The sequence below is a fragment of the Arvicanthis niloticus genome, chromosome 1 (genome assembly GCF_011762505.2).
Source record: "Arvicanthis niloticus isolate mArvNil1 chromosome 1, mArvNil1.pat.X, whole genome shotgun sequence".
In the NCBI taxonomy this organism is placed as follows: domain Eukaryota; kingdom Metazoa; phylum Chordata; class Mammalia; order Rodentia; family Muridae; genus Arvicanthis; species Arvicanthis niloticus.
Window position 1 is genome coordinate 98,124,915 of NC_047658.1, and position 25,402 is coordinate 98,150,316.

Below are 25,402 nucleotides of genomic sequence, written 5' to 3' on the forward strand. Positions count from 1 at the left end.
ACTGTCCCCCAGGGGCCACTGACTACCTGTAGCTCTTCAGCTAGGGGTGGGGACTCCCGTGAATCTTCTTCCACCCACGTTGACATGTTAACTGGTTTACTTGTGCAGTTTTGTTGTCACAACTTTTTTCTTCTAGAAAAATCTCGGTGTGGTGGAGTCATTACCAATGCACCTGGAAAAATTAAGAATCCCCCAATGAACGAAATGCATGACAACATAACCTGTGTGTGGGAAATCAGGGCAAATACCTCTGATCATGTACGGCTGGCATTCCCATCTCTTGAGTAAGTGACACTTTGTAAGCATGCAGTGAAGCTCAGTGTCTTAACTGTTCATCCCTACTCTGATTCTCATATGCAAAAGTCCTCCATGCATTTTAAATGTTTGATATTGAACTCAAAAGGGAGTTGCAAAAATAATCCACAGCCCTGTATGACCCTCACAAGCATCTCTAAGTGGTAGAACATTACCAAAGTCAGCAAATTGATATTGGGGTGTTACTGGTAAGTGACCCAAAACCTATACTCAATTCCCAACAAATTTTACATGCAATTATTTGTGTGATGGTGAGGGTGCGTAGTTCCACAGAGTTTAATCCTGTGAATGATGTCACAAAACCACTGCTCTATTCCAGGTACATCACACAGTACCCATCTCTGTTCCTTAACCATGGTTTATTCTTCTCCTCTACCTGTTGCCATTCCAAGAATGTTCTGTGAATGGAATCATGCAGCATATAGTTTTAGGGGTTGACAGAAACTTTTTCTCATCACAGTACCCCTAAGATCCATTCAGGTTGCTGTACCCAGAAGTTGTTGCTGTGCCAGAGTTGGTCAATCCTTTCCCCTCTGAGAAACTTCTGGCTTGTCACTAGTCTTCAACTATTGCAAATGCAGCTTCTGGGAACATTCAGGGGAGGTTTTATGCCAATGTTAGTTTATTCTTCTGAGCTGAATACCCAAGAGTATGACTGCTAAGTTGTAAGGTATCTTCTTAGAACAGATAGGCTTTCCCAGGATGACTGTCATGTAATCTTCCCACCAGCAACACATGTGACCCGCCTTCTCCAAGCCCTAGGTAGTAAGATTTTAAACTACCTATTTTTATGCAAGCCTGCATATACAAATATCTCTTTATTTTTGGTGTTGTCAGAATGATTGTGAAATCTATAGCTTTCACACTTTCATTATATGTATAAGGAAATATGAATCCTTTTTTTGTATGTTGGTGAATTTTTCTAAGACATGTTGCTTTATTTTTTTAATGTAATATTTATCCACTATTTGAAAATGTTATACATGTATACAATATATTTTGATCATATACACAGTTCCATGTATTTTTAATTAAAAAGAAATTCATTTTACAGGCTTTGGATAGGAGAGACAAAGAGAGAGGGACACACACACACACACACACACACACACACACTTTGTGTGTCCTGGCTATGTGGTAAAAGATACAGATCTGAGGAAATTTCAGGTTTTAGTATTGTAAATACATAAAGATAAAGTTATTCATAGATTAAAGTTATACTGAAAATAACTCCAAGAAACCTCCACATTATTTATGCATCTTGAATTGTGCATAACTTAAGGATGGTTTGAAATGGATAGCTGTTGGGCTGGTGACAGGGCACAATCTGCTTCAAGCACTGGTGACAGCTACACAAAAGTTCACAGGGAAACACTGCAGCTGACAAGGCCAGATGGCCTTCACTAAGTCAATGGGACAGGTCTATAGCCCATGTCCCTATAGACAGGCTAGCTGTCAAAGCTTGTCTCTGTGGGAAGTGGGGTGGATTTGAATCTAGAGCTATTTTATTACCAGGCCCACAAACAGCCAGACACTATTGCTGATTTTAGACTTTTTCTTTCAAACATCACATAGTGAAATGACCTTGATTAGCTGTCAGTCCAAGACTGTGCAGTCCCCTTCGGTCACAACACCTCTCAGGCCCTGAACAGGGTCCTCTAGAGTCAGTGTTCTTCCTCTTCCATCTGCTAAAAGTCCCATTCCTTTCAGACAATATTTTTCAGAGGAAAAATACAGAAAAAAGTGATCATACTGTGTCTCCATCACAGACAGGCTTTGGGCTTGTCCCCAGCATTCTTACTTCTATAACATAAAACAGAATTCACAAAATATCTCCTAACCTTGTGATGAAGAGATTAAGAGGTATTCATGATATTTGCTTCCCTAGCCTTGACTGCACCAATGAGTATTTTGAAATTCTGGATGGCCCTCCATCCTCCACGAAGTCCCTGGGGAAACCCTGCCGTGGGATGCACGTCACCTTCGCATCTCACTCCAACTCAATGACCCTTGTATACTTCCGAGGCGAGAACAACATTGGGAAAAACTTCATGGCTTATTATTATTTTGAAGCCAAAGGTAAGAAGATGGCACAGAATCACAGCTCTGCACTTCCTGGTGATGTGCCATCATTTGTTCTGTAATCTTGGACAAGACTCTTGACTGATGGGGAATCTGTCGTGAGGATTCATACAACAGAAGCTGGGCCATTAGGGAGTCATGTCCGTTAACACTCGACTCTAGTCCCAGATGGGTGTTTTAGACAGAGACAGGAAACATGTTCCCTCTAGGACCTTCTCAGGCTTGTACATGCTGATAAGGAGGTCAAGACTAATATACAACACAAAATTAGAGGGTAAATGGAATATATACTAAGTTAAAGCAAACCAATAAAATAGTGTATAAACTAGAATGTGCTGCAGAGACACACATGTGCACATCAAAAGGGAACAATAGAAAAGACAGGGCCACTATAGGCTACAAACACAAGGAAAACACCAGGAGAGATCCATTTTGAATTTGCCTGTGACATTAGGTAGGCTGTTCATAGAGAAACAGCGAGAGAACTCATAAGGCATAAGATCAGGGTTGAAAATGAGATGCAGTGCATGCTGGGAAGGCAAAAGCTAAGCTGAGGGTCTCTGTTAAAGCACAGTGTACACAAGTTAGTAAGATCAATTAAAGCAATTGTGAGCCCAATACTCACAATATCATCCATCTGCTAGCACAGATAAGCTTCTTGAATGTATTATACTTGCACAAACCCATGGATCATCCCTTTTTACAGGGGGAAATGGAGGCCTCAGAGGTTCAGTAATTACCTGGGGTTCTACACTACTCTCTACCTATAAATACTAGTCAAGCCTCTTATCTGTTTTGTCTAAGATGATGTTAAGAAAGTCCCCAGGGCCTTTAGTAAGTGATGGGCTAACTCACTGGGCAAGCTGTAAGACAGAGGAGATGCTCTGTACCAAACAATGGGTTAAATATGTCTTCATAATTGGAATGATATATCTGTTGATTGTAGCTTTTTTGTTTTTGCAGAGATGACAACAAAGACCCCGTATCTGATCAGTGAGTCAACTCTCATGTCACTGCATGCCATTTTTAGCTCATGTTTCTTCTTCTACCCTCACTCCTGATAATTTATTTTTAAGATGGGGTCTTACTAAGCACCCCTGGATGTCCTGAAACTCTCTATATAGACCAGCCTAGCCTCAAACTCACAGAGATCCACCTGCCTCTGCTTTCTGAGTACACTGCAATGCCCAGCCTTGCTGGTGATTTACTGTCAACCTTTGCTCCCACTCTTCTGTTTCCCAGTTCCTAGTTCAAGTCTCAGATGACAGAGACAATCTGTCTGCAGAATTTCTGCATGAACCTAATGCCCTGTCACACTGAGACCAAGTTACATTTATTCAACCACCAGGTCACTTTATGTTGATAATTGTCTCTGTAATTTTTGAATTCCTTGTCTTTAACCAATGTAAGACATACTTAATTAGATATTCCACTTCAAAAGTTAATATAGCAGAAAAATATCAGTTATCTTCCTTGTTTAAAAAAGCAATTACAAAATAATACCTGACAAAAGTAACTTAAGGGAAGAAGGTTCATTTTGGCTCACAGTTTGAAGTGCAACCTGCCATGCCTGGGAAGGCACATAGTGGCTCTAGTTGTGGTGGGTGAAGCTCAAATGGCCTCCACAGTCAGGAGGCAGAGAAAGGTTAATGCAGGTGTTCTGCTCACTTTCTGCTTTTTATTCAGCCTGGAACCATAACCTGTGCAAAGGCCATGCCTACACATAGGATGCTCCTTCTCACTTCAGTTGAAGCTCTATGTCAATGGCCTCACAGATTCTCCCAGAGGTTTGTCTCCTCAAAATAATAAAGATCGGAGCAGAAATTGATAAAGTAGAAGCAAATAAAACAATATGAAGAATCAACAGATCTAAGAGCTGGGTTCTTTGAGAAGATAAATAAAATCAATAGACCCTTGGCCTAACTAACCAAAAGAAAGCAGATTATCCAAATTAATAGAATTAGAAATGAACATGGAACCCTTATGACATAGAACAATGAAATTCAGAATAATATAGGGAAATATTTTTTAAAAACTTATTAAGATAAAAAGCTTATATTAAAAAAAAACTCCATGAAAATAAAATTATAAAAGAAATGAACAGGCTGTTCTCTGCTGTATTTGTGGCAGGGACCTCAGACCAGCCTATGTATGCTGACTCGTTAGTGACTCAGTCTCTGGGAGGCCCCAGGGGTCTGAGTTAGTTGAGATTCCTGGTCTTCCTATAGGGTCACCCTACCCTTCAGCTTCTTTAATACTTCCCCTTATTCAACCATAGGAGTCCCTGACTTCAGTCCAATGTTTGGGTGTAGGTATCTGTGTCTGTTTCAGTCAGCTGTTGGTAGGGCCTCTCAGAGGACAGCCATGCTAGGCTCCTGTCTGTAAGCATCAGTAATAGTGTCAGGTCTTGGTGCCCCCCGCATTAGATAGATCCCAAGTTGGGCTGGTCACTGGAGACTATCTTTCCTTCAGAGGACTACCTGGTCTGGCCTCAGTGGGAGAAGATGCCTCTAATCCTCGAGAGACTTGAGGCCGTAGGGAAGGGGGATGCCAAGTGGTGGGGGGAGAGGAGGAGCATCCTCTCAAAGACAAGGGGGAGAAGAAATGGGATGAGGAATTGTGGGAGGGGGACCAGAAGGGGGCCAATTGCTGGAATGTAAATAAACATTTTTTTAAAAAGATATGAACAAATTCTAGATTCTTCCAAACTACCAAAGTTAAACCAACAAAAGATCACTAACTTGCAAAGACCCATAAGAAATAAGTTGAAATAGTAATATAGTAATGATGATGATGATGATGATAGCTTCAAAAATGCCAGATTCACAGAAGGATTCTACCAAACTTTTTAGACAGATCTACAACCAATACTTTAAAATTTATTAGAAAACTAGAAGCAGAAGGATTACTCTAGATCTCCTTCTATGGTGCCAGTATTACTTGAAAAAAAATCACAGGTTAAAAAAAAAAAGAAAAGAAAACTATAGGCCAGTGTCCCCAGTGAACATAAATGTAAAAATCCTCAACAAAATACTAGCAAACTGAATAAAGACACATATCTGAAAGATCACCTACCATGATAATCTTGGATTTGTCCTAAAGATGCAGGAATGGTTCAGAATGTGTAAATCATTCATAAATGTAATAAATCATTTAGATGGAATTATAGACAAAAATCACATGATCCTCTCAATAGATGCAGGAAAGACATTTGACAAAATCTAGTATACCTCATGATAAAAGTTCCAGAAGCAGTAAGACTGAAGGGAGCATACATTAACATAATAAAGGCTATACATGACAAACCCATAGTCAACATCATCCTAAATGGAGGAAACCTTAAAGCAATTTCCTAAAAATCAGGAATGAGGCTGGGATGTGCTGGGGACCAGACCTGGTGGGGTCTTTTTTCTTTCTGTTCTGAGTTCTTGAGGCAGCAGAGGGGGAAGAGCATCGGCGGAGGGTAAGACTTTGTCTTATGAGATATGGGGGTAAGACCTTGCCTTTAGAGATATTTAGGGTTGCTGTATAATAATAAAAAGTTTACATGCCTAAGTCTCAGCTACTTTGCTACTATAGCTGACCTGCCTTCTGAGTTCTTCTGAGGCCACATAGTACAGTCTCTGACACTTAGCACCTCATCCTAAAAAAAGCAAGGGATTAAGTAAAATTAAGTAAAGTAGCCTTTGTTCTAACTCCAGAGGAATTCCCTAACTTTCAGCCTGCTAGATGAACTCACAGAAAAAAAAGACTTTGAAAAGTGAATTTAGAATTTATTTCTAAGTTGTAAAAGGTTTCCTATGAAAACTCTCTAAGAAAAAAGGGAAAAGCGGGAAAAATTCTAAGCGAGGCAAGGGAAATTCACAAGCCTCTCTTTGTCCTCAGCATTTACATTTCTTTAAAAATACATGATCACATGGTAAAAAGTTCATCACAAGTTTACACATAAATTCAAATCATAAATTGAATAAGAAGTTTACAACAGAGAATGTTTACATGCATATCCATTAGGAGTAATTATCTGGCTAAACATTTATCACCTGTCACAGCTCCACAGGTTCACTGAAAGTTTAAAACTATAACTTAATTATAAGTGAAGTTTTGTATAGATAAAACAAGTTAATATTTTATCTTCTGCCATAACACCTATAATAAATCATAGTTCCCTTTTGATGACCTTTGCTTAATGGTTTTACGACTTCTTGGAATGTGCTCTGAGTGGTAGAAAGTCTGGTTACTATCTAGAACTAATTAATGGTGACACATGGGAGGCTGGCAGTTCTCATTGTGCAGTTTTGACTATCAGAAAGGACCTAAGAACAGTACCACTATAAAAGAGCTTAATAAACACTGATATAACTTTAGGAATTCTTATAGGATCATCATTAAGAAATAAGAAGTCATCTATTTGTCTATATAGAATTACTAAGAAACAGTATATCTTCGTAATTCTGCAGAGATCTGCTCAAAAGTTTGGGCTAATACCTAGTGATTGTCATATATATAATAATAACAGGAAAAGCATATTAATAGGAATCTTTCCTAAATGATTTTCTCCTGGGCCTTGCCTATGGAAGCAAATCTGTTATGGATTATTTATTAATTCAAAACAGACCATCTCAGGAAGATCATCTGCTAGTTATTAGCTTGTCCAATGATGGCTCTTGACAGGATGTCCACTATTTTCCCCACTTCTTGAAGCATTAGTTAAATCAATAATACAAGAGAAGATGATTCCAGGGATACAAATAGGGAAAGAAGAAGTCAAATTATCCCTATTTGCAGATGATTTGACATCAAACATGAGGATCCAAAAGTGCCAACAGGAAACTTCTAGAAATGATCAAGACTTTTAGTGAAATGACATACATCAAATCAACTTATGGAAAAAATATATATATATTTCTTTTTAAAAAGGGTTTATTTTTGTTTTATGTGCATTTGTGTTTTGCCTGCATGTATGTCTGTGTGAAGGTGTCAAATCACTTAGAGCTGGAATTCAGACTGTTGTCAGCTGCTATGTGGGTGCTGGGAATTGAACTCGGGTCCTCTAGAAGAATAGTCACTGCTTTTAACCACTGAGCCATCTTATATAACAATAACAAACATGCTGAGAAAGAGATCGTGGAAACATTTCCATTCAAAATAGCTTCTAAAAAATATCTAGGAATAAAGCTAACTGAAGAGGCAGATGTACCTCTACAATGAAAATTCAGTTAAAATTAAGATTAGCTATCACAAGAAGCAAGTCAAAAAATGCAGGAGGGTTCCCCCTAGGAAAAATGTGTATGAGTATTTGCATTTTAATAAAAATAAAGTCATATTTGGTGAGGAGTCAGAAGGGTCTGTCAGTCAGCTTCCATGCTTCTGGGCTACATGAGACCCATGTGAAGAGAGGGGTTGGCTTAGGACATATTTTATTATATAAGTGACAAGGTGAGAGAATCAAGGGGGATCTGGGTGTTTAGTGATCTAAGGATGACTGATTTAAGGATGGTGCCCTTGACTTCTTACGTCTGCCCTCATCTTGTCTCCACAGCTATCCCCACAGAAACTTCCAAGATGGTAACAGAAAGACCACGTAAGTCCCAGAAGGCACCCATTTGAATACCAAGTGTCTCTTTCTCTCAGCTCCCATTTCTGTACTTGCTGTACCTGCTTCATGTGTGGAATGCTAGAACTACATACAGTCCATTTGCGTGCAAATGGGCCAACTGACTCTACCCTAGGACTTAGGGCCATTGCAAACCCCTACAGTCTTCCATCTCTTACATTCTGAATAAACAGGTTGTTTTGTTGTTATAGCTGTTATTATTGCTTGGTTTTGCTTTTGTACCTTTCAGAATTCTCAAATCCTCCCAGTGGGGACATCTCACCTCTTCCTGTGCCTGACTCAGGTATAATTAGCCTCACCATTTCAATCGCTAATTGATTTTTCCAAAATGGGCAGAGCCTCAGAGCAATGAACTAGACCAGCAGAAAAAGAATAAGGCACTTCTGAAGCAGGGGGTGTGGAGGGCCTTAAATAGACACCTTGTTTGCCATGAATAGAGTTCAGGGGAATCTTTTTGATTTTTCTACTTTCAGTTCCTTTCAGATAAGGTTGGCATGCCAACACCCTGCTCTATAACCTTGAGCTACCATAAAAGTGACACTTGAAAACTTCTCACAAAAAATAACAAAGTTTTGTACAAATTTCATTTTTTCTGCATTTGGCCCAAGCAGATTTGTGAATGTTTCTGACATAACAGATAGTAATTAGTGGATTTTGTACACCCTAAATGCTATTGACAACCCCTGTGACTTATCACACCCCAGCTTGGGTTGACTAGTTGGCTGACTCTAGTAGGTTTTCTTTATTTAATATAATATAGGAGAGGGCAACTCAAACATCTCATGGAAAGGTGTCATGCTCCCAGATGACAACAGTCACCAGGTCTCTGTCTGCAGGGAACTGGCCGGAGCTGCAGCTGGTGGGTGGCTCCAATCGATGCTCAGGGCGTGTGGAGATCCTCTACCAGGGAGTCTGGGGGACTGTGTGTGATGACCTGTGGGACCTGAATGAAGCTGAGGTCGTGTGCAGACAGCTGGGGTGTGGTCAGGCTGTGTCTGCCCTTGGCAAGGCCTACTTTGGTCCTGGTTCAGGAGATATCTTCCTAGATAACCTTCAGTGTGCCGGGGTGGAGCACTTCCTGGGCCAGTGTGTTCATTCTGGCTGGTCAGACCACAACTGTGGCCACCATGAAGATGCCGGTGTCATCTGCTCAGGTACTCTAAGTTTCTCATTTGGCAGTCATGATTAGCAATGTGTACTTTGCTGAAATATGCCAAGAATGTGTCTGAATACAGAGGCAGCAGCCTGCTGCAGGAAGGCCGGGGCCACATGGCTTAGCTCTCAGAGCTGCCATGAACTTCCAGGTTGCTTCTGTGCAGCACCTATGTTTTCAGAACACCAGTCTCTTCACTTAGGAAACTAGAAGTCTGATTGCTCTTTTGCAGCAAAGATGTTTTTGACAAAGCACTGGCTTACTATCCAAAAAAGAAGTGTATGCCTCAGTATTCTCCTTATTCATAACAGAGGAAATTCTGGGAAGTGACTAATTTTAATTGCCTGTGTCATTTTTTTTAAATACCCTAATTTATGCGTGAGTAGTTGTGAGTAAATAGGTTTCCTCTGGAATGTCTACTGCTAGCTCTGTCCGACAATTCAGTGTCTTTAAGGAAGCAGCTACAATCGCAGATGTAACTCCAAAAAATCAGTCACTATCAATAGAATGGGCTTGCAATCCACAGAGCTGCCCATACAGAGCAATACATGCAATACATGCAATACATGCAATACATGCAATACATGTATCTATTTCACCTGAAAATAGGCTCAGGCTTCTGAAAGCAGACACTATTCAAACCACAACATTCTACATCTGTCCATTTTCTCATTTTGCTGTAAAAAACTAACATCCCAGAGAGAAGCTTATTTTAGACCTGTTGATAAATTTGTTTTTTCTGTTATCATTTTCTTTAAAGGGATTGATAATTGATTAATCAATACATATGAGAATATAATTAAACTTTATCTCTGTTATCAAAACCTGGAGTCCCTCCCAATACTGACCTATTTGGTTTTCTTACTTACAGATGCTGAAAAACCTGTGTCTGATGCTCCAGGTCAGTGGTGTCTTTTATGGGTGGAGTTAAAGGCACTTGGCTGCCTTTAACTTTGTCTCTGAGCTGTTTGGTCTTTCACCTCTGAGTTCACTTCTCCAGGCTGCAAAAACTGTTATGGGATGCCATGGGAAAGTCTGGCTGGGATTCTTTTCGCTTTTTCACATGTGATGTATTGTGTGTGTACGCATGTGTGTTCATATGGTATCCATCATTTGTAAAGTATTCACATATTACCTAAAAAAAATAGGTTACATACTTGGTCATTTTCGTCACTGGCATAAGACCGAGGAGAGAAAAGCTACAAACTAAAGTGACATGGCTCCTTAGGGCTCCTTGCCTGTACTCTTCTCTCTGGTCCAAAGGATGGTTTTTGTTTTCTGTTTTTTTTTTTTTTTATTTTTGTTTGTTTGCTTTTGTTTGGTTGGTTTTTTGTTTTGTTTTGTTTTTTGTTGGCTCTTCTGCTCACTAGCTCCTTTTCACATTGCTAAGAGTGTCTGCCAGGATCTCCTCTCTGCCGTTATCCTCTAACGTCCTGTCTTTGCTTTTGTTGTATTTATCACAGTATGGAGTGTACATTGTACTGTTTATATTTCACAAGTAAATAGACTCAGGTTCCCTAAGGGTCTATGGCTATACCATCTGTGGCTAACACAGGAAACAAAAAGTCGGCTGAAATAAAATTTGCTGCAACCCCCACAAACTGCCCCTCAGAAATCCATGGTAAATATGAAGATGAATGAATGCCCAAGGCTCTACCCAGCCTTCCTCTAAGCCTAGTACTGCAGGATTCCAGGCAAGGTATTGGGGTATGAAGACTCATATTCTCTCTCTCTCTCTCTCTCTCTCTCTCTCTCTCTCTCTCTCTCTCTCTCTCTCTCTCTCTCCTTCCCTTTCTCCAGGAGACTGGCCAGAGATTCGCCTAGTGGGTGGCTCCAGTCGGTGCTCAGGACGAGTGGAAATCCTCCACCAGGGAGTCTGGGGCACCGTGTGTGATGACCTGTGGGGTTCAAATGAAGCTGAGGTTGTATGCCGCCAACTAGAGTGTGGTCAGGCCATTTCTAGTCTTGGTGAGGCTTACTTTGGCCCAGGGTCAGGAGACATCTTCCTAGACAACCTTCAGTGTTCTGGAATGGAACATTATCTTGGCCAGTGTCCACATTCGGGATGGTCTGAACACAACTGTGGCCACCATGAGGATGCTGGTGTTATCTGCGCAGGTATTCACTCTCTTCCTATGCAACTGAAGGAATTTTGAAACTATCTTTTATGGGTGAAATTTTCTATCCACCCATTTGATTCATTAAGTAACCCTTCAGGACCAGGTCCTGGGTACAGATACCTACCCTGTCATGAGTAGCTCTTGGCAGTTATGGGAAGTCTAGGATATCTATGGGTACCACTCTGGGGGCACTACAGTAAAGATTCCAGGGTCACTCTCTTAAGAAATTATCACTGAGTAGATTTGAGAAGGACCTCAGGAGTCTGCACATTAAGAGTCCCCAGGAATTCTGCATAGGGGTACCATGAGTAACCTAGCCCTGCACACCATGAGACACAGCCTACTTAGTGGCTGGGCTAAGTTTTCTAAGCCAATAACTCAGCTTAGATGAGGGTGTCCAATTGATGGTTCTAAGAGATGATTTCTGTACCCAGAAAGGTCATGAGTCTGTCCCTCTTACTCACCATCCCCCTCGTGTCACCTCACCTTCCATCCTTTGAGCTCATCAGAGAGAGTGACCTGTTGTTTCTCTTTTTGTATACAGATTCAGATGCCCCTCCTCCACCTATGCCGCCAGGTATGTCCACTGCTCTCCTAGTTAAGGAAACTTCCCACTCAGGAAGAACAACTGTGAAAACAGTACCAAATACCTTTTTAAAAATGCTAAGAGCCAGACATTCTGAGCTCTTTGTACATGTATAGATGGACTCTTCTCAGCTTATGATGGAGTTATAGCTCAGAAAGCCCACTGTAAAACTACCATAAGTCAAAGAATGCATTCCACATAGCTAACCTTCTGAATGTCCTGGCTCAGCAACAGCACACAGAGCACCTGCCATGCATTCTCACTATCTGTGGTGCCTGGGAGCTCACTGCTGAGGCCCAGCATCCCAAGGGAGGATCAGATCACATATGTGGCCAGAGGAAAGCATCCACATTCAAAATCTGAAGGACAGTTTCTCCTACTTGAAAAACCATTTGTCAAATCTTCATAAATCAGGGACTTCCTCCAGTTCTTAATTCCTTCTAGGAAGATATTTTGATTATTTATGTTTTTCAGATAAACAGACACATAAAAAGTTAGCAAGGAACTTTTTGGTTATCCAAGGGATATGGACCAAACTCCCAGTACACTTGACCTCTAGTCACTTGCCATATACACATTGGCTCAGGACACCCAGATCAGACATTGCTATAGTAAAAATGGGGGACAGTTTGCTCAGGTTATTGTTCATCACCAAGAAAATTCCTTAAAAGTCACACATGCTGTGTTTTTAGAAAGAAGATTTAAGAAAGGTTAAGCAGTTTTGATCATTAAACAAGTTAGTGGGAGAACTAAGTTTTTATACTGAAAATACATACATACATACAGACAGACAGACAGACATGTCCTTATATAATAGTAAGTAATCTTATGTAATTATATATATATATGTGTGTGTGTGTGTGTGTGTGTATACATATATATATGATTATGTATATATGAGAGAGAGGTATTAGAAAAATTATACTAATACTATAAATTCTAGAATGACATTGGAGGTTAATGAAGACATATTTCTCTTCATTGCAAGCTCTGCCCAAAACACTGGTAGATACAATGCAAGGACCCTTGATTCATTAATTACTTAATCCCTATGGTTGAGGATAAGGGAGGTCCAAAGCCTGCCCACACTCCCTCTATCAGGGACAGTTTAGAGAAAGCACCTCTTCTTTTCTCTGCTCTCCTAGGACCTTTCACATTTCTCCCCACAGAAGAAATATCTTGTAAGATTTATCTTGAGAGAAAGTTGGAATTTACCCTTTGAATGTGCCTGGATTATCTCTCCAGCACACAAGTCACAAGTCATTGAAAGAAACATCTCTCTTGGCATTTGCCTGGGGGAGATCTTGATGAGTGTTGGGTGTCTGAGGCAAGGGGAGCTTATGTGTTGAGGTCATTGCTGAGAAAAGAAGTGATGTCTAAAGCTACAATTAAGGTCAAATTTCTCAGACCAGAGGACTGAACCCAGGGCCTTGCACTTGCCAGGCAAGTACCCTACCACTGAGCTAAATCCCCAACAGTAGCTATTCAATGAAGTGTTGTCTGTAGTTTGTTCATTTTGCACGGGAATTGTATAGGTAATAAAGAAATGAAGTAAAATCCATTCTGGTTATCCATTGTGGCCTCAAAACTTCATGGTTTAAAACACCTACATTCCAATACATGCCATAGTTTTGTGTCAGGAACTTGGACAGGGCTCAGCTGGGAGATACTTCTGTTCCTCAGAGCATCAAGCTAGGATCGTGGTGTCATTTACCTGGGTTCTGGTTTGGAGAGCTCAGGATAGCTTCATATACATCATTGGTGCCTTCATGAGTGCAGCTGCCAAAGTGAGCCCTCTTCCTTTCCAGGGAGTCTCATGGCTTCTTCATCCAGTCTCTTTAAGGGATAGAATGGTATGAAACTGTATAAGTAAGGCCCAGGCTCAGAAACAGGAAGTATATGTCAATAGTCCCTTGAGACATAGCATGACTTCTGCCATATCCTATTGAAAGCAATTACAGAGCCCACTCAGGTTCAAGGGAGGGAGCCTAGTCCTCATCTGGTGATAAGAGGCATGTCCAAGTATTACTGGCTGGCTTTGCTCTGCCATACAACTATAGAAAATGTTCACTTAGCAGCTTCAGACTCTTCTAAGATGGCACCAAATACATTGTTGTTTTCAAGGAAACCATTCACCATGCACTAGCTTGTAGATGAGACTAAAGATTTCCCCTGGATGTCATTATTATCTTCTTTTTTCCTTTTCAGGACCTCCTCCAACTTCTCAGGATCCAGTAACAGGTAGTCACTTCTTTATGACATGGTAACTCCATGTCAGCAGGTTCCAGGCAACGTCCAGGAATATAGCACAAGAGAGTCCCTGGCATGTGGGTGAGGGGCTTACTTCTATGCTGCCATTCTGTAAATGGTGACTATATATTAGGAGGAGCATGAAGGGAAGGAAGGCTGTGGTTCTTCCCAGGATAAAGTAGACAAGAAGTCAACAAGTTAGTAGATGTAGTTCTGCAGTCCCTCTGACCCACAGCCTGCCTTGTTTAAGCATAGCCCTGGAGTGGGTGCTCATACACACCTGTTTTTCATCTCCTATCACACACGTGTGTCTTGACCCTATTATTATAACGTATAGAGGTGATCAATGGACTGTAAAGTATGGTGGCATACAGCTGTCATCTTGTTACTTGAGAGGTACAGGTACAATTTGAGTTCAAGGCCATTCTTGGCTACATAATAAGACTCTGTCTCTACAAAGAGGACTGGGGAATGGGTTCTGTGGTGGAAAGCACTTGTGCAATACCTTGGATTTGATTCTGGCTTTCTCCCATCCCATCAGTGGCAGAGGTGTAGGATGTCTCAAATCAGCTTGAAGATCCATCTTAGGAAAGATTAGAAAACTGTGGGAGCCTGGGAGGATTACTAGATGGTCATAGGGGTGAAAAGAAGAAAAATCAAACGGCTTCATAAAATTTACATTCAAGTGAAGTATATTGTGCTTTCAAAGTCCCTCCAAATAACCGGATTAACTTGCTATCTACTTTTTTAGGCAGCAAGCTGCCTTGTATACCTGTGTAGGGCTATATCTTTTCATTCTAAAATGACAATGACTATGGAAGAATGAGATCTTTGTCTTGTTTAACTTTCACAAATCCCCAAATCTACAAGTTCCAGTCTGAACACAGTGTGTTAAAAATAAGTGAATATGATCCAGCAAAGTGCTTTACTATGTCCTGAGAGGTGCTCCCAGTCATAGGCTATCAGCTGTGCCCATGATCTATTTCCTTCCTTGACCCATTGGACTCTGAAGTTGTTTGCCACTCTTGTTTCACAAACCGTCTCAAAGCACTTCCCCTTACACAAGCCAGATAGCCTGTCTCAGTGACATTCTTTCCCTATCTCTGATAATCCAGAGCCTTATCTTTCTCCTAGCAAGCAAAGATTCTTTCCCTTTGGAAAGGAGAGAGGTGGTAAGCATAGCAGATAAGTTGGACATCTCTTTGCAGATGGTTGGAGCAAAGAGGAAGATGGGGAATTTTCACTTGGTGATACTTTTGAGCCATCAGAATTAGATTGAAATGGCCACATGACCACACTTGACTTGTCTGTCTTGGTCACACTGTGAGCTGGTCATTCCTAAGATCACTCAATGACACCATGTGGCTGCAACATGACATCGTTTTCCTTATTTCAGGAGGAAGTAACTCTTGTGGAGGAGTCATTTCCAGCCTCTCTGGTTCATTTTCAAGTCCACAGTACCCAGAAAACTATCCAGCAGACATACAATGTGTTTGGGAGATCCATGTGGAGAAAAATTTTCGAATAGAGCTCATGATTCCAAATTTGAAGTAAGAAACTAGTTTTAAAGAGAGGGTTCAATCCGAGTAAGAATATTGCTTTGCTTAGCTGTGGTAAAGACATTTTTTTACTGACCGAAAAAGCATAAGAGCACAGGCATAGGAGCATTTCCAAGTGAAAGTCTGAATTAATTTTGTAGCAGTATCTAATAGTTCTCTCTAGCTAGAAAAATGCAGCAAGCCATTTATCAATGTTTTTGACACAGATCAGCTTTGGAAATTTGTCTTTTAATTTTTTATCTTTTTAAATCTTATCTGGATTTATTATTTTTATTAATTATTTTATTTGTTTACATTCCAAGTGATGCCCACTTCCTGTTCTCCCTACCATGAGTTCTTCACCCCATCCCCATTTCCCTTTGCTTCTGGGAGGGTGCTTCCCTACCCACCCACTCCCACCTTACCCCACTAGCATCTTCCTTCCCTGGGGAATTAAGTTTCTACAGGATTAAGTGCATCCGTTCCCACTGAGCCCAGACAAGGCAGTCTTTTGCTACATATGTAGTGGGGCTCATGGACCAGCCCATGTATGCGCTTTGGTTGGTAGCTTAGTCTCTGGGAGCTCTGAGGGGTCTGGGTTAATTGATACTTTTGTTCTTCCTATGGGGTTGCAATCACTTTCAGCTCCTTCAGTCCCTCCCCTAACTTTTCCATAGGGTCCCTGACCTCAGTCTAATAGTTGGCTACAAGTATCTGCATCTGTCTCAGTCAGCTGTCTCAGAGGATAAAATATTTTCTCTAAATGCTCAAAACCATTGAACTTATACACCAAGCACTTATATATCTCCATTCAGACTAGCCTTTTGCTCATCTATATTTTATACAGACTTTAGGAGACTCCTTAGACATATTGGTCAACTATTCCAGATGTGGGTGCACATTTTCTAAATGTTTCCCAAAATAAAAGGAGATAGAATAGCCATTGCTTTTCTTTTGATGCAAAGAGGACAATGTCCTGTAGTTACTGCCACCTTCTCATGGCCATGACAGAAAGTAATGGCTGACATTTTAGAATGCTAACTGTGTGCCTAGAACCTGGGTTGCATGCTTCTTCTACACCTATGTTCACATGGAGGTCAAAGGTCATTTCAAGTGTCATTCAGGCACTATCCACCTTGTTTTTCAAGAAAGGTTGCTCATTGGCCTTGGGCTCTTGAAGTAGCTAGGACACCATAACCAGAATTTTCACATGGGTTCTGGGGACTAAACTTGGGTTTGATGACAAGTACTTTACCTACTGAGCTATCTCTGTAGATCCTGGGTTATATGCTTCTAGGCTTTACCATGCTCCAGCATCATTATAGCCTATGCATGTCTTTACCATCCTCATTAGATATGAGAAAAATGAGACCATGGAGAGTAACTAGCTTGCCCATTGACAACAGATGCTGGTCTGTCTGATGTCAAAGCCCCAGTTCCTCACCAAAACTTTTCTTCCAGCAAAATCTTCACAAGGCCTTTCTCCTCTGACATAGTACCCGTGCTGCAGTGGAGCAAGACCATGAGATTCCATGACAAACCAGCCTCCGCCAGGCACCGACTCATGGTTCAATCAGGACTGTGTCAAGGCTGTTCAGACTTTGCTTTAAACCCAGACAAACAGCAACCACAAATTCCTAACAAACAGTATCTTGGTGGCTGGTTAGAATCACTATGATTTAAAAAAATCATGATAAAGTTGTATTAATAAACTTTATATGCTGCCTAGGCAAAGAAAATAGAATCCTGATAAAGCATTTGAGAAAGACTAATGAATACTTCATGTTCTGGGATTGTCACATTTTGGGGCATTGATACTGAGGATGTTGGTACTGTGACACTAATACCAAGTTTTCATCTTCTTCCCACCCCAGCCTGGAAGATATCCTTGGATGTCCCTATGACTCAGTTGAAATCTTTGATGGCCCCAGAATTGCATCGCTCTCCATGGGGAAGTTTTGTGCCCCATCAGCTGTGGTGTTTTTCTCCTCCTCAGACATCTTGACAGTGGTGTTCCGCAGTGATTATATGACAACAAACACTGGCTTTTATGCTTTCTTTAATGCAATTCCACAAGATGAAAGGGAGTCAGGTAGGAAGCTTCCGGTAACCTTGGGGAGATAATAAAGAACAATTTCTGACTTGACACTCCTAATCACAAAAGCCTAGTTCAATTTTAACCCACACCCCCCCCCACACACACACATATGCACACGCGTGCGCGCGCGAGCGGCACACCTACTAGAGTTAGTAGCATCACAAGAGGATAGATTTTCTCACTGTGAGGGCCAATTAGCAAGCAACAGTAAGATGGTGATGTACATCCTGCTCAAATGCTGCAAAGGGTAGGTATAAAAGGCTAGGCAGCTTCCATGGAAAACCAAGCTGAATGAAAGGTCTTCAGGCTGCATTTGCTATCACAAACACATTGGGAACTGTCCAGAGTTCTGAAACGTGGAAGTGCAACACTCCTGGAGATTTCACGCCTCCACCCCCCTCCCTTTACCTGTTGACTCAACTCACATGTAGCATGCCTTAAACCATAGGTGCACCCTGACTGGAAGCTCGGGGACTCCTGTTATCCTTGGCCTTGTAGACAGTCATTGCAGAGCCAGATTCAGTTTGTACCCTGCTTGTCAGCTGTGAGATGGCTGATGTTTAGGTTCCCCCTGCAGGAACTCCAGTAATTCTTTGAGATTGCCAGAAAACCAGATAAGTAGTAAGTAAGTTCCTGCCTGAAGTTTGGGTTTGTTTGTCTCTGAGGAAAGAAATTCCTTTCTGGGTGTGATCTGTGTATCTTATATGTGCTTTTCCTGATTGATTCCGAGAGCCTCTATGACAAACATTTGATAGACTTTACAAATGAGATAACAGCGCAGAGAGGTGAAGTGATTGTCGTGTAGGGGGGAATAGAATGCGATTCAACCCCAGTTTCTGTCTTACTCTAAAACCCTTGGGCTTCATGTGGAATCAAGACAACCTCAAGGGTTTATATTTGTGATGACCTTGGCCATGGTCTGTCTTTCTTCAACTGCTGCTCCTAGAAGTACCTATTTTGGTCTAGGCTCTGGAAATATACTTCTGGACAACATTTAATGTTAAAGAAAGGAAAACCACTACTTATCTGGATCTTTCTTTCTCCCTTCCTTTCTTTCTCTCTTTCTATTTTCTTCTTTTTTGAGTGTTATAATATAATCACATTTCTCCCTTCCTTTCCTCCTTCCAAACTCTTCCATATAACCACCCACCTCATTGACCTCCCCTTGGTTCCCCCCTCACACACTCCCTTCCCCCATTCCTCCTTCCCATCTCCTCTGAGAGGATGGAGGCTTCCCTGGGTATTCAGCACCCCACACTCTGATACATCAAATCTCTGCAGGGCTAGGTACGTCTTCTCACAATGAGGCCAGACAAGGCAGCTCATTTAAGGGAATGATATCCATAGACAGGCAACAGCTTTAGGGACAGCTCCCGCTCCAGTTGTTGGGGCACTCACATGAAGACCGAGCTGCATATCTGCTACATATGTGTAGGGGGCTTAGGTCCAGTCCATGTATGTTCTTTGGCTGGTGATTCAGTCTCTGAAAGCCTTCAAGGGGTCAGGTTAGTTGACTCTGTTGTTATTTCTGTGGAGTTCCTATCCCCTTCAGAGTCCTCAGTCCTTCCCCCAACTCTTCCATAAGAGTCTCCAAATTCCATCCAATGTCACTTTCTACAGAAACTTCCCTATGCTCAAAACTGAAATCTTCCTCTGTTTAGAAGAAAGACCAGTGCTGCGGTTGGCAGGCAGCTCTGGACAGTGCTCAGGACGCGTGGAGATCCTCCACCAGGGGACCTGGGGCACCGTGTGTGATGACCTGTGGGACATGAATGAAGCTGAGGTTGTGTGCAGACAGCTGGGATGTGGTCATGCCATTGCTGCTCCTGGAAGTGCCTACTTTGGTCCAGGCTCTGGAAACATCCTTCTGGACAACATTCAGTGTTCAGGAAAGGAAAACCACTTTGGCCAGTGTTCCAGCTCTGCCTGGTTAGACCACAACTGTGGCCACCATGAGGATGCTGGAGTTATCTGCTCAGGTATTCTGTCTCCCATAATGGGTTCTTTCTATGAGGCATCTTAGTGATAGATAGAAGCCCTCAACAGAGCAGGGGTGTGACTCTATTGAAAATGGCCATGTTAGTTTCTTTTCTCATAGCTGTAAACATAATACCTGACAAAGGCAACTTACTAAAGGAAGGGTTTGATTCATGGTTCAGGTGCAGTCCACCCTGGCAGAGAAGTCATGGACGACAGAGCTTGAGGCAGCTGGTCATAGTGAATTGAATCCAGGAAGCAGAGAGAGATGGATGCTGGCAGTGAACTTGCTTTTCATTCAGTCTGGGATCCAAGCCCATGCAATGGTGCTAGCTATATTTATAGTGGCTCTTTCCACCTCAGTAGCCTAAGCTAGAAACTCCCTAGAGAAGCACAGAGGTTTGCTTCCTGGGTTGTATAGACCTGGTAAATTGACAAGAGCAACTCTCCCTTAGCAAGAAAGGGAGGGAATGCTGAGTACAACTTGTTTGAAAACAGATGCCCAGGGACACTTTGTTGGCTTCTCCTATTGTCTGTACTTCCCCAGATGGGATGCTGCTCTCCCAGGGAGGCATGCTCATATTAGAAAAACAATGACACTTTTTTTCTCCATAGAACTTAATTTAAATTCCCTAAACCCATTTATTTCCCATTCATGCAGATGCAGAGGTGACTCCTTCACCGACAGGTAAGTCCAACACTGTAAATTCCATCTCTTCAAAGTTGAATAATCTGTATCCTGACCTAGACATGGTGGACAGTGACCAGAGCAGTGATTTCCAATTCTGGCTGCACAATGGAAGCTTCTGAGATTCCCGGTACCTCAACTGTTCCCAAGACCAGTCACATTTGAATCCCCAGTTCCACCCTTAGTTGCCAGTAATAATTGAGCTCTCTTGTGATTATAATTGTGTAGCAGAAATTTAAAAACCAGTGACTCTTTATATACCTTATACATTGATCCCCTGTGAGATGTGTAGTTGGAAAAGATGTGTATACGTGTGTGTGTGTGTGTGTGTGTGTGTGTTTATGTGTGTACATCTTAAGCTGTGAAATTAAAAAGTTTATGGGAGGATGACTTTTTAAAGTGGGTAAGAAGTAGAGAGCAGTATAATTTATGTAATAGAAGTGTAGATGAAGGAACTAACTGGAGACAGAGAACCAGGAAGAAGTGGGTGACGAAGCACAGTATGGGAGGAGAATAGCAAGAGCTGGCTGCAATGGTACTTATGTTTGGAGATGCCATATCATAACTCATTGCAATAAAATAAAACAGTAGCTCAGACAAGAACTGGGTGTGACATTTCCCAATTGGAACTAGATCTCAAACCATCCTCTGTGGTGTCAGAGCAAGGAAGGGCAGAAGGGGGAGGAGAAGGAAGGCCATTGTGGCTGAGGACAGAGTTGGTATGTAGAGGAGAGGAAAGGTGGATATGGGCACGTGGGTTAAGAAGTACAAGCAAACAGGAAAACTAAGATTCATTCCATAGCAAACCCTCCCAGTGGAACAAGAACGCAGTGTTGCTAAGAAAGCAAACCTTCTGAGGCTCCTCTGTGGACCTCTGGTAAAGTACTTGTCTTGCAAGTGGAAGGACCTTAGTTTTAGCCCAGGAACCACATATAATAATAATAATAATAATAATAATAATAATAATAATAAACCCTAAGCATAGTGCTGTGTGCTTCAAATACCAACATGAGAGTGACAAAGATGGGTGGATTTGGGGTGCTCCCTGGCAAGCCAGACTAACTTAACCAGAGAATTCCAGGGCCAATAAGAGACTGTGTCTCAAAAAAACAAGGTGGGTGGCACCTGAGAAATAACATAAGGTTGGCCTCTGCCCACCCCATGCACACATATGTATATGCACCTATACAAACATACACACAAAAGTGTGATTTGGATGCTGCCCAAATGCCCTCTATGTACATCAATGCATCTAGCATCACTTTCAATCAATTTCAGAGTCCTGTGACGAATCATATATATTTCGTCCTCCCACGCTCCTCTTAGATGTATACATGCCAGTCAAACAGCAGCTATCCAGACCAGCCACACCACTTCCTGTTCTGTGATTCCCACTGTGGAATCTGATGCAATTCTAGCTCTCACATCTGGAAAAATGCCAAGTGCATTCCTGAAGATACCTACTACAAGTCTCTCGTCTGCTTTCACAGAAGGAAGTCATTCCTGTGGAGGAGTAATTTCAAGTCTCTCAGGCTCCTTCTCCAGTCCTTGGTATCCTACTAACTACCCGACGGACACAGAGTGCATCTGGGAGATACATGTGGCTGAGAAGTTCAACATTGAGCTGACGATCCCAAGCCTGAAGTAAGCAGCTTTGCCTTCCTCTACTTTAGTGGCCAGACTAGATTTGAACCTGTGACTTTCTGAGAGGAACACCTTTTCCGTGGGGTTTTTATTATTTATTTATTTATTTATTTATTTATTTATTTATTCTTGGTTTTTCGAGACAGGATTTCTCTGTGTGTGTACTCCTGGCTGTCCTGGAACTCACTTTGTAGACCAGGCTGGCCTTGAACTCAGAAATCTGCCTGTCTCTGCCTCCCAAGTGCTGGGATTAAAGGCGTGCACCACCACCGCCCAGCGGGGTTTTTATTTTTTAGTAAAAACCCTTTTACTTTTCAGGTGGCCACTGATAGTCTTTGTTGTGGGTGTCTTATAGTCAATTATCCCAGTATCCCATTCATTGAGCTAATGCCCATGAATGCCCAGTCACCGAGACATGGAACTCTAGCTGGGTGGTCCACACCTGATGACCTTGCCCCTGCCCCATCACATGTAAGTTTCTGCCTCCTGAAGATCCAGATTTGGTCTTCCTTGTTCTCATTGTCCGGTCATCTCTTCTCAGATACTATGTAAAGTAAGTTTAGTTGCTTTTCCCTTCAAGAATTTCTATCAGGGAATTCTCTCCAAAAATTAAAAGGTTTTATCCATTTCTCCCATCAAGTACCTGTGTTTCCTGCTTCTTGCTCTAGCCATCATCCATTTGAAAACACTTACTTATATATCAATATATACTTAAAGGTATATGTTTACGTGTATACCTTTATATATTGCATATACAGTTGTCCCTTGGTGTTCATAGATTGGCTCCAAGATTCCCCCTTAGCTGCCACAGAAGTCTAAATCTCATATAAAATATTATAGTATTTAGATGTAACCTTTGTACATTTTCCCGTGTTCTTTAAATCATATCAGGTTACTTATAACACCCAAGAAATGCAATATAAATGTGGGACAAATCATTGTTATGCTGTATTGTTTCGGGAATGGTGACCCCCAAAACGCCTACACATGCTCAGCACAAAGATTATGTCAAATACTTTTGACTCATACTTAGTTAAATCCTCAGACACAAAAGACCAACTACAAATATATGCATATATTCATATAGGTCAACAAAGCCTTTCCAGATTCTATGAAATCATGTGCTCATCTCCCTACACTGTCATATCCTGGTCATTCCTCTTCCTGACTTTGTCTCTCAGTTTGTCCAGGCTTCTGTGTGTCCTTCTGCCTGCATTCATTACCCACGGCAGCCAATGATCCAAGTTTTCTCTTTAAAGATGTATTTAAAGATGTAAAAAGTGTGGACAGTAAAGCAGAGCATACCACACTCTCTTTATTCCAAGCATCTGTAACCCCCCAAAACTCCTCTAATTTACTTACTTATTAAAGCATTAAATTCCTCCTATACTTTTAAAGCACATTGATTACGGAGTAATTTAATATATTGTCCAGAACAAGGAGAAAGTTGATAATTTTGGAGTTTAAGGTTTTTAAATCTAAGTATATTGTTATTTACATCTTCTTTCTTGGGATATAAAATTTTAATTTTTTTCAAAGGGCTTCTCAACTAGAAGTGATAGTAATACCTGCTTCCAAAATATTTTTCCCTAGATCTGGGGTCATTTTTAGGTGTCATGATTGGGGTCAGTCGAGGGGCACTGTCATCTGATGGGTGGAGGTGAAGGTTGTTAACTGTCCTGTGATGATCTAGACAATTCCTTCCATTCCTCCCAAGAAAGGTTTTCCAGCACCATCGTAGCACAGAGGTGAGGCTGATTAAGAAACCCTGTCTTATGCTGAGGTTTGTTTTTCCTTTTGCAATTCCCACAGCACTTTGCTTCACATTTAAGTGGTAAAATTGTGTCTATACAAGGTGGCTGGAGAGATAGCTCAGTCAGTAAAGTGCTTGCCTGGCAAGCTAGAGGATCTGAGTTCAACCCTCAGAACCTACATAAAAAAATGCTGAGTACGGCAATACCTACTTGTAACCCCATTGCTGAGGAGGAGGAGCCAGGCTGATCCTTGAGGTCTCTCAAAAGAGATAGATGGTACTTCTGTTTAATTTTTTTCTCTTACTAATCATTCTTGTGTTTGAAAGTAATAATTACTCAGACCGAGAAAATGGCTCAATTGGGGGCACACTGATATTTTTAGTTGATTTGGCAAACAAAGATTTGTGACTCAGGTAACTTACAAGAACTGGTTCAGGAGCTGCACTAAGGAACTACAGAGGAAAGTCTGAGCATACAACAGTAAAAAGAGAAGGGGTGAGGGGACAGTCACCTGACAGCAGCTGTAGAATTGTCTCATTTGGTCCATCCCATTGGGAAGCTTCTAGTTATGTAATTATGTTAGTCTTTCCTAGTTATTTTTCTTTAATGCAAAAGTAACCATTTATTTATTACCTTTGAGGTGCTAGGGATTGAACTCAAAGCTTCGAGCTATCATGAGCTGTAGTCTCAGCCCCAACACAGGCATCCCAAGGTACCTCTGGGGCTTACTTGGCTCCTCTGCACAGAAGGCTTTGGGCGTGGCCTCCATTTCAGTTTAATACCTGCTACTGATGCTCTCCTGTGCCTTCCACATACATTGTATCACTCCTTTTCTTTCTTTGTTTCTCTCTCTCTTCCTCTCTCTCTCTCTCTCTCTCTCTCTCTCTCTCTCTCTCTCTCTCTCTCTCTCTCAATAGGTTCTTTTGTAGTTGGGCATAACAGTGCATAATTTTAGTCCCAGCTCAGTGACAGGCAGATTTCTATGTCCAGGGCAGCCTGGTCTACATACTGAGTTCCAGGACAGACGTAGTTACTTAGAGAGAGACCCTTTCTCAAACACAAAACAAAACAAAAATGTGTTAGTTTTAGGTATTTGGTTTTTACTTCACTGGGATAGGTGTCCAATGGCAGATCTTAAAATCTAGTTCTGAATTTGTGTGTAAAGTGTGCCCATCAGGTGTGTGGATATACATATATCTGTGTGTGTGTGTTTGCAATGAGAATTTGTAGTGGACACAGAGACTGCTACTTGCTCAGAAATTATATATGTATATATCATGTTACATACTATGTAATATTTACTATGTTAGATAGACATCGGTGTGCTTTCATGTATATATCATGTTACGTACTATGTAATATTTACTATGTTAGATAGACATTGGTGTGCTTTCTACATATGCTCATTGCTCCCAGTCTGTGTGGGCTCCTGTCTAGGACTGGGCTTACGGTGCTGGACAGAACAGATAAGGCCTCTGATGCTATGAGTTTACATTCTAGATGGAAAGACAAACAGTACTGAAACAAACCAATTAACTCAGTGGAAACTTTCAGATAGTGAGAAGTTTATATGTACTATGAAG

The 25,402-nt window shown here is 41.4% G+C and overlaps 1 protein-coding gene across 27 annotated transcripts in view; it reads left to right on the plus strand.

Annotated features, from left to right (window-relative positions):
- LOC117710731 (scavenger receptor cysteine-rich domain-containing protein DMBT1) overlaps nucleotides 1–25,402 on the plus strand; it is a 117,146-nt gene that overhangs the window by 42,858 nt on the left and 48,886 nt on the right. For all 27 annotated transcript variants that reach the window (XM_076911717.1, XM_076911737.1, XM_076911727.1 and 24 more), the window contains 15 exons: nucleotides 137–284; nucleotides 2,204–2,394; nucleotides 3,361–3,390; nucleotides 7,937–7,978; nucleotides 8,241–8,294; nucleotides 8,848–9,165; nucleotides 10,036–10,065; nucleotides 10,965–11,282; nucleotides 11,829–11,861; nucleotides 14,079–14,111; nucleotides 15,517–15,670; nucleotides 17,533–17,750; nucleotides 19,418–19,735; nucleotides 20,395–20,421; nucleotides 21,912–22,065. In XM_076911717.1, the coding sequence (XP_076767832.1) occupies nucleotides 137–284; nucleotides 2,204–2,394; nucleotides 3,361–3,390; nucleotides 7,937–7,978; nucleotides 8,241–8,294; nucleotides 8,848–9,165; nucleotides 10,036–10,065; nucleotides 10,965–11,282; nucleotides 11,829–11,861; nucleotides 14,079–14,111; nucleotides 15,517–15,670; nucleotides 17,533–17,750; nucleotides 19,418–19,735; nucleotides 20,395–20,421; nucleotides 21,912–22,065 (2,068 nt within the window). The remainder of the gene's footprint in view (nucleotides 1–136; nucleotides 285–2,203; nucleotides 2,395–3,360; nucleotides 3,391–7,936; nucleotides 7,979–8,240; nucleotides 8,295–8,847; nucleotides 9,166–10,035; nucleotides 10,066–10,964; nucleotides 11,283–11,828; nucleotides 11,862–14,078; nucleotides 14,112–15,516; nucleotides 15,671–17,532; nucleotides 17,751–19,417; nucleotides 19,736–20,394; nucleotides 20,422–21,911; nucleotides 22,066–25,402) is intronic.